The 9946-nt window shown below is 41.5% G+C and overlaps 1 protein-coding gene across 1 annotated transcript in view; it reads right to left on the reverse strand.

Annotated features, from left to right (window-relative positions):
• SEMA3A (semaphorin 3A) overlaps positions 1-9457 on the reverse strand; it is a 164535-nt gene extending 155078 nt beyond the window's left edge. The window contains exon 1 of the mRNA XM_066550951.1: positions 9328-9457. Within this exon, the coding sequence (XP_066407048.1) occupies positions 9328-9439 (112 nt within the window). The 5' untranslated portion in view covers positions 9440-9457. The remainder of the gene's footprint in view (positions 1-9327) is intronic.
• Between the last annotated feature and the right edge of the window lie 489 nt (positions 9458-9946).

Raw genomic sequence — 9946 nt, forward strand, 5'->3', positions numbered from 1 at the left:
TGTATCATCAGCTGAGGTGCTGGGTTTCTGTTAATGTCTAACCTCCATTTGTAGGTGATGTAGGTGAGATGAAATAAAAACTTTCCTGATTTATGACTATTGTCCAGTAAAGAAGTGACTCACAATTCAGGTTTAAAGAATGATGAAACACACAAATTTGTAAAAGGATGCAAGAAAAGGACGTAAAATATCCAGTAGTTTCCCATTACAGATGAGGAAAAAAATCTGAACAATTAGAATTAGAAATGTATGTAATTTTTGGTCTCAATACTACAAGCTGCAGAGAAAAGCAAAATTATCAACATATAATATTGTTGTTAATACTTTATAATGAGCTATTAAAAATTTCCTTCAATTTTAACAAATTCCTGAATCTTTTCACTTGTGAAGAAATCTCACTTGCCAACTTGTTGCAGCTAAGTTTTTATGGCTAGAGAACAAACAACTAGGAATACACATTTGGAACAAAAATACAGACTGAATTTTACCAAACTGATAACCCAAAAGCCAACATCCTGGAGTACTGCTTTGCTGATGTTTGTGACCTTGCAGAGAAGTGACAACTAGAGCTCTTTGAAAAAGAAACCACACCTTCCTGTACGACTGAATAAACACTTGATCTTGTTGGGTGGACTCTTGACACTTCTTGGAAAAGCAGCAATTCAGAATGAAGATATTCCCTAAGTCTGCAATTTGCAGGTACCTCAACATTTATGTTGTTGTCTACAAGGCCATCAGAGCAAGAAGTTTTGATAGAGTCATTCATCTGCTGTAGTAGAAGTGAATATGGACATCATTTCTGCTGTCCCTCCTATCCCTCAACAGGAACTGGATTTATCACATGGGCCTAGCAGGATGGAGATCTGGGAAAGGACCTCCTGTGGTGGAGGAGAGACAAAGTTGGCCCACAGATACTACAGAGCAACACTAATCATTATTGATATGACCTTTGTTGTACTTTGAGAAAAAATGCTTCTTTAGGAGTCAGAACTATTTCAGACTACACATTCATGCAAAAGTAATGAAGTTGCACTAGGAAATCCATGAAAAAATTCAAAGTAATATTAACACCCTAAAATCATCACTTCATCTTAAGGGACCTCATTCTATGCCTTGGCCACACGTTGGATCTGTGTCTACCAAAGAGGAGTTATTGCTATTCCAGCATCAGCTGGAGATGAAAGCTGTGCCCTGCACTCTCTGCACCTCTTTTGGATGCTTGTAAGCTGCATTTATCATGTGATTCCTCTAGAAAAGGCCACCAACCCATCCCCCTTGAAAGGCAGCTCTAAATCCTTTAAATTATCTCACAGAGCTTTTTTGTGTCCTTTTCTCATACAAGGCTGGAATTTCAAAAGGAGCCAAGAGGGGCCATCAGAACCAACACGAGTTTTGCTTCATTAGAGTAAGGAGTAAAGGAGAGCTTTCTTTTTCCTCCTTCCACAAGTTAGATGAAAGCAAATAACTACTTCATTCCTCAGATTGCTCCCTGTAAGATCCAACTTTGCATGAAAATATTTATAAGAGATGAGAATTTTATTTGACTGTTCGCTTCTAAAGTTTCTGCAACATCCAGCTGGAGAGATAAGCAGGCAGCCCAATAAATGTCAAACAACTTTAAAACATTAGAAGAATGGCAAAAACTTCTGACTTTACTGTGTTTGGCTATCAAACAGCAAAGGATGAAAACTAGATGTGACACAAAGTAGTGTAGTGCTCACACATTTCACAGATTGCTGTAGATATGTCCAGTTCAAGGGGGATCTGTAATCCCCAAAGGGAGAAAAAAATCCCCCAAACTTTAAATCTATTCAGAATTTTTAGAAATCAATAAATTAGGTTTCATCCCACTCTCACTATTGAAATAGTTCAGCTGAAAAAATGTAGACACGGGGTCAAGACACCTGTCCTTTGAATAGCACATATACACAAGGATTTTTATTTGCAAACCGCGCTCTATGAAATTGAATCTTGAATATGTTTTTCTCTTTAAAGTGCAGAAACATTCAGACGGTAATGGAGCTAGCCAGGGGACAGCTTATTGAAAGCTCTAAATGATTAAGCCATTAAATTAGTAAAGCTCTGTAGCCCCAGACAGTCACTTCCAGCATGTGTCACTGGATTTGGGATGAGCTTATTAAGGAGGTGAGACATGGGAAACAGGAGAAGTAAATTAGGTAATTGTTTTAAGAGTGTGAAAAATGTAGCAGTACTGTTAGTTCTTTCTACACCGCAAGTTTGGTGCAAATTTAGACAGAGCCACAGGTGACCTCAAGATCACAGATACTGAGTTCTTATGTATATTTAATCAGCTCAATTTTTACACTGCTTTAAATACTCATTTAGGCAAAAACAGTTTCTTAAATTGGGAAAATTTGGATCAGAATACAGCTTAAGTTCTTCCATAGCAGTTAATCAGTACCTTCTTTTGATACATTCCCAGAGAGAAAGAAACTAAATAAATGAACAAGAAGCTTAATTCCTGTTACTGTCAATGAGAAGTGATGAGCACCCTTAAAGTCTCATTCAGACTGCCTAACCCAAGATTAGCTCTCTGGAGGTATCTCTCCTTCCCCTGAGAGTGAAAAGAGCCTGAAGTGGCTGACTGTGTCAGTCACAAAGAAAGAAAAAGACACCACAGAGAACCTCCTGTGGCGCAAGAGAAAGGTTACAAGACTCTTAAGATTTCTGATGCTCTCAACAGCTGGGGCCATCCTTTTCTCTCTTGTATATTCAGATGCTATCCCACTTGGAAAAAATAGGAAAAGTCAAGTAAAAGCACTATCCCCACAGTTATTCTCACTATTCACAGCTGTTACTGGAAGAGAGCAGCTAACCTATGGAAGGCTGTATGTGGGAGGACCGTGAACTTGCAGACATTTCTGAAGGGAGCTTTAATCCTGCAAGGGAAGGAATTTGCTGAATTGCCCACCAGCACAACAGCAGCAACAATTTTTACATGTAACCTTAGTTAACAAGAGCACCATAACAGGTTACAGTACCTCCATTAAAAGTTTGACATGGAACTCCCAGGGTCCACCCCACACATTTGCTTAAAAGTTAGTGTGTGGGAGCCTGAAAATAATTTTACTCTTTTTAGTTGTCAAACAACTGGAAAATGTCACAACCACTGACACCGCTTAGAAGGATTTGTTTTCTTCTCAGTCACTTAGGCACTGCCTCAGGTGAAGATGTGATTTTGCTTCAGATTAACTGGGGTCAACTCAGGCTCCAGCTGATGGAGAAAATGTTGAAAATACTGGAACTACTTTGTATTGCAGGCACTTCCATTGTAGCGTTCCAGGTATGCACATGAGGGAAAAGTCTGTGGGCCAGAGGAAGTAAATAAAGAAGATTCTCCAGCAGCAGCTGTGGGCATTACAGGCCATATGCACAATCAGTGATTAAGAAAACCAAAACCATATTAAAAGGATCACAGTATAGTAATGCATTAAATTAAAACTAAAAAACACTTCCAAGAAAAAAGCATGAGTTAAAAATACAAATAATTTCATGGCTTCTTTTCAGGTGGGAACTCCATGGAAATTCTTTCTGTGCATACGGAGTCGCCTGCAGGAGAGATTATAAAAAATAACCCATTTACATTGTAACAACCTGCTATGAGTGGGTTTCTCATTTTAAATACTGTTTTGCTAAATGTTATGGGATAAGTATACACCTGAATAAACCCCAAGCAAATAGGTAAGTACCTCAGTCCTGATCAAAAGCTTCAAGCACAGAAGTAAATTTTAAGGCAGATTTCACATATCAGAAGATTCACCGAGCTCAGTGTTAACTATGGATATTTAAATTCCCCACTAGGTCAGTTTTAAAGATGCTGTTACAAACAATACAAGTGAGTGCTGCACACCTTGTCTGCAGCAAAGGAGTAGAGTTTCCATGGCTGTCAATACAGCACCTTCCATGAATAATTCAGTCATTTGCAAACCATACACTAAAAATAATTATAGAGAACTCCAGCTTCTCAGAAAAGTGAGGCTCTGTAATTCAGAAACCACTTTTTCCACTAGAATTAAATGGGAAAGTTGGAAATGCAAAATGAGAATGCTGGGCTAGGTTTTCACCCTCCTTGTTCCAATTACACTGCCAGTCTCAGGCCCTAATTAGCTAGCTGAAAATTTCCCTATATAGGCAAGATCTGAGCTTAGGCACTTCCTTCATCAGCTTTTCTCTCTTGTCAGCCTGTGAGCTGTCAGAGCCAGGCAGGGTAGTCCTGCCACCTCCCTGAGAGCTCCCAGGTCTTAGGAAGACCCCAATCAACCAGCTGATAGGAAGACCAAGAAATAGATCTTCCCTGAAAGACTCATTATTTTGGGGCAAATAAAAAAAGCTGACGGGGCTATGGATGTATCTGGTACCTTCACTGTCCTGCAGCCTCCTGCACTGACTGAACTGTGAGGTCTGAGAGCACTGGAGCTGTGCAGAAATTTTGTCACAAATGATGGAAGGTGGAGATGCAAATGTCCCTGGTTTACTTTCCTTCACAGACTTCTTCCTAAATCAGGGCTGTTCTCTCACTTTCAGGCATGTCAGAGAGGCTTTTCCCTCAGACAGTACTCTTAAAAGATAGTTCTTAAGCAAAGGTTTTTAAGCAGACACCTTGAAATCTGAGACAAACTCCAATACTGGTCCCAGCTCAAGAGAAACAGGCTCCCCTGCCAATATTTCTCTCCCTATTTCCTTCTCCCACTTTGTCCTGCTTTCCCAATATTTGCAGAGGTATTGAATTGTGAGTTATAAAGTTTGAAGGAAAGGAAAAACCACAATCAAACCCACTGGCAGGTCATCAACTACAACCAGACTGGTTGTAGTGAACAAACTACAAGCCAGGTATCATATTTACATTAGTTACATACAGGTAATTCAGTGTGGTGCCATTCCTCCCTCATCACCCCACGTGGGACAGATTGAAACAGACAGAAGTTTTGCCATTGCTTTCACTAGGGCCAGGATTTCATCTGGATAAAAATCCATGCTATAAAATTGTAAATCAACTGCACATCAAGGATGGAGTAGTTGTCACTATCACTGCAACTTTAAACAAGACACTTACTTTTAATATGGCTTGAATTGAAGCCAGAGAGTAATAGAGCTAAATCTGTGTGCAATGCTTTTCCACTTACTTTTTCTCAAGTAATATGTATCCAATTGAGCAACAATAACAAAGGAGAACCACACATGTACTCTTGCAAAACATACTTACGGCATTTAGTAATTTTCAATAGACAAGTAAGACGTGACAGATGGATTTGAGAAAGTTGGGTTGACAAGATTTACTCACGTGGAGGCAAAAATCAGGGTTGCTTTATGAAAAAAATCTGGAAATCAAGGAATTGTTAATGGAAACTTTCATTGGGCTTATTTGTTTATATTTAAAGGGTACTATAGCTGGTTCCATCTCTGTTATGTGCTGTTCCCTCCCCATGCAGAGGACAGCAAAAGAAAATACAAAACAATAAACGATACAAGAAATCCATCTGGAGTTAAGGTTATATTTATTGTTTTAAACTTTGCACACTCAACTTGATCACCATCTTTCTGAGAACTCTGTGCTCAATAGGAGTTTCCTGAACAGAATCTGTGACCTGGTGACACAATATAGAGACTTAAAACCAACATCAGAATTGAAGTCAATGGTATTAGAAAAAACACACCAAAAAAAAAAAAAAGGCAAGAACAAAGCCCCCTACACTCTATAAGGGATGATTCTTTTTCTTTTCATACATCAACAATGACATTTCTTTTTACTCTACAATAAGGATACAAAGTCTTTGAAGGACACAAGTAGAGGATCTCAGTGGTTGAAGAGCTCAACAGAGCTTTCAGTTTTATGGCTGGTTGTACCACATTTAGGCTATGATCCAGCATTAAGTGACTTCAATGAACTTTGGATCAGGCTTTTAATCATATCAATTCCTTTTGACTGAAATAAGGAGATGAGTATCATCTGAGCAAAACCTTTCCAATCCATGTACAAAGATGAAAATGCTCGGAAACTTTATAAAGTACAGGGCAAAACCCAGAAGCCACTGAACAGGAGCTTCACCACAGACTTCAAGTGGACAAGGATTTCCCTACTGCTCTCCTCAAATTTCCTTTCTTTAATATGGCAGCAGAATCCAGGTGATGTAAACCAAATAACCAGCACTTTGTTTCACAATAAACAGAAAGAATCTTTTCAGATCACAGATATGGCCTCAACATATGCACTTAAAACACTTTCTCTGCCATTTCCCATCCAAACCATGCCCTGTATGATGCTTCTAATCTTCTGCAAGACTGGATTATAAGACATTAAGAGGAAGTAAGAACAGGAGTTCACCAAAACTTCTGTCCAGCAACCCGGGAAATGGCAGGGCTAACACCGGGCCTTTGAAAGCAAGTGACCATAGGAAATCAAGGTTGGCAGGGATTTAACCCTTCATGACTCATTTTGCTAACTTTTAAAGCAAATGCCTGAGCTTTTTAACCATGTTTGACATCTAATTAGTCGAGACAAACAAGAAGTTAAAATACATCCTTGATTTTCTTTTGAAATAAAGCACCAACAATTAGCTCCAAGGTATTTGTTTAGCCAAACAACAAGCTTACATCTTAAAAGAAAGCACAATGACGGTCAAAGAAAAGTGGAGTCACCTGGGTCGCTCTTTTCACCCTGCATGTTTGGGGTTTTTTTTCAATATCGTAAGTTTATTTTACCCAACCACATCTCTTCATGGAGATGAGGAATGGGTAAGTAACTGAGTAGCTTCTTCTTCTACTTGCAAGCAGTTTAAATAGAGATGAATCACTTGGTATCACCTAGTCACATGGCGGTGAAGTATATCCAGAGAGATAAGTATTAGCATGTGAGCTATTCTGTCAGTGCCTAAAAGACGTATTTTCAATACCCACAGCGCTCAAGGATGTTCCTACGCAAGGTGTTAACACTGATCTGTGCACTGAGCACTGTGCTGGAAGCAAAATTTCTCTGGAGAAGCACCAGCTGACAAGGCTTAGTCTTCCCTGACTAATAGTGATATCCCCATACCTGGGGATCAACGCAGCAGCACTCTCCTATTGACCTGGCCAAGCATTTACACCAGTACTTAACATTAAGCATGCAAGCAGTCCCATCTGATTTTTAGAGTTACACATTTGAAGTCAAATATGTGAATCAAAGGCTACAGTGTGAATTCCTGTAAGTCTTCAGACTTCAATTTGCTTTGGATTAAGTACACATTTCTGTCTTCACTAGATAGGAAACAGGGTTGCTCACCATTTGAACACATTTTTGTTGCACAGTGACCCACCAAGTATGAAAGAGTTTTGATGTTCAACTCAGTTTCCTGTCTTCCTCATATAGGACTGACCATACAGCAAAATTTGATATCTGATATTTTAAAAATTGAAAATGAGAGTCTTTATCCCAGCAAGAGCAGAACTGGAAAACAACCAATCGGCAAAGTAGCAAAATATTTTTTAAAGGGTCCACAGATACGGCACCAGCAGGGTGGAAAAAAAAAAACTAAGAGAAAAAAGAGACAAGAAAAAAAGAAAACCACTGTCGGTCACATTTGGCAACTCTTTGAAAATAGTTTCTGTGCATTTAGCCAATATGAGCAGGGGTAGCAGACTTCAGCCATAGATAAACTTTAAAAGGTGAAAAAAAACCCCAACAATAATTAATTAGGCATTAAACCCTTTTACAGGATATTTTTACAGCATTTATGCTTCTGTGTACTCATCTGAGTTTCAATATGACTGTAGAAGTTTGGAAGCAATTAAGAGTTTTTTAATGAGTTTTCTGACATGACATGTAGTTACTGTAGAAGCTTTCTTTAGACTCCATGACTCAAAAAAGCCAATTTTGTGTTAAATACATTTTTTTTCTCATTAACAGACTCTGAACCCCTTAAACTGTTCTTTTCATTCATATATTTTCAAGTTTAAATACACACAAATATGCACATATGTGTTCTTTAAGAAAACCCGGCACATGCATTTATTTCACACAAAGCATCCAAGTTTTGCAGGTGCTTAATTCTTTATTTCATCTGGAGTGTGAAATGACGCCTGCCCTGTATCAGAGAGGATCTTCCCCCCTCTCATTTGCAGCACGAGAAAGATGAAAAAAGAAGGAAAACGTATTTCTACTGGCAGGAGATGTACTGACACTATGCTGTAAACTGAGATTGACATCTATGACCAGGCATGCACACACATGTTCTCTTTTCCCTCTGTAGAAGCAATGTGTCATTTTTCCTCTCTCCTTTCAGAACCGTAGCTGCAGCTCCTTCTCTCAGCCATCAATAATCTAAGAATTATGAGGAGGCAGCTCTTCAGAGAGATGTGTATGTACCTAGGTGTACAGCTCTCCGTTTAAAAAAAATACTCCACAGCTCTTACATTTTAAACTTCTTTCCCAGTTGTACATTCTCCAGATTTCATGAATTGTTCTGAAAATGTACTTAGAGTGGAACTATGCTGATAAAGAGAAGAGCCTGTCTACTTCACTGTTCTCCTTTAATACTGGCACTATTATACAAAAGTTAATTACTGACAACTGCAGTGTGAGTGGCATTACACAATTTCAAACATAAACGTAATCTCACAGCTCTCTTTCTTCAGTTACACCTTCCCTGTGATCTCTAATGACACACATCAGACTACACCAAAAACAACCCTGGTTCAAATAAATCGCACTGCATTAAACATCCATAGGCAGCATTTTCTGGTGCCTAGCAGTCCTCTCCTCCTTTTCTGGACTGATCTGTTCCTTTCAGTTTATAGTTTCTTGGCAAACCCACCATCTACTGCTTATGTTAGGCATCTGATTGTCAGATTTGTACAAACTGAATATTCATGACTTGAAAATTAACCACTTCATGCCTAAAATATAAAAAAAAAATATATAAATCTTTATCCATTCCATGATGTTTAAAGCAGATCTGAAATTGTGGCTGCACTGCACGCTCAGCACGGGGGAGGTGAGCTGGGTGGCCAAACGCGACTCATCGTTTTGAAGAGTAAAGTCCGGTGAAATAGCACAAGACTGAAAAAATGCTCTAACAGGGATCTGCACGATCCGGAGTCCTCGTCTGCAATCGCAACTAACTCTTCTTTGTCTGGGTTTAAACTGCCTGGTACCGACCGCAGCACGGAGAGGCTTTTTAAGAAAATGTTTTCAGGAATTTCTTCTAATGTCAGTTTCCCCTTTGGAAGATAAGGAAGAGCAGTGAGGAAGGTGAGGAGGGAGGGAGCGACGGGGCAAAGAGAAAAGAGGTTCGGAGGAAAACCGAGAATAAGAGAGAACAACAGACTTACCTTTATACGATAATTTGAGCCTTGGCACATTATTCTTCACATGCTGGCAGTTGACTCTTCCTGCTAGTAATACTCCCAAGGAAAGCAAGGCAATCCCCCTGAGCCAGCCCATGCTGCAGCAGCCACCGTAGGGTCCCCGCCAGCCGCAGCCGTGGCGCTCCCCGTCCTGCCGGGCGCCGCCGGGGAACTTCAGGCAACCTGGGGAGCGGAGGTAACAGGTGATGGGGGTGGGCTCCGCTCCGCGCCCGCCGCGCCCCGACGCCGCTGCCGCCCCGGCCCCCCGCTCTTCTCCGCCGCCGCCGCCGCCGGGGCAACTTGGAGCCCCTCTCACGCACACGCCGCGGGCCGGAAAGGGAGGCAGCCCCCGAGCGGCGTGCGGCGGGGGGGCGGCATGCTGCGGGCGGCGGCGGCGGCGCGGGCCGGGGGCAGGGGCCGGGGCCGGGCCGGGCCGGGCCGGGGCGGGCCCCGCTCCGCTCCGCTCCGCTCCGCTCCCCCGCGCAGGGCGGGCGGGTCCCGGCGGCGGGGGCGGCCCCGCGCTCCCCGCGCTCCGCCGGGGACACCGCGCTGCCCGCGCTCCCGGAGCGCCTGACAATGGATGGGAGCGCCGGCAGCGCGACCC

This window comes from Molothrus aeneus, chromosome 5, assembly GCF_037042795.1.
Source record: "Molothrus aeneus isolate 106 chromosome 5, BPBGC_Maene_1.0, whole genome shotgun sequence".
In the NCBI taxonomy this organism is placed as follows: Eukaryota; Metazoa; Chordata; class Aves; order Passeriformes; family Icteridae; genus Molothrus; species Molothrus aeneus.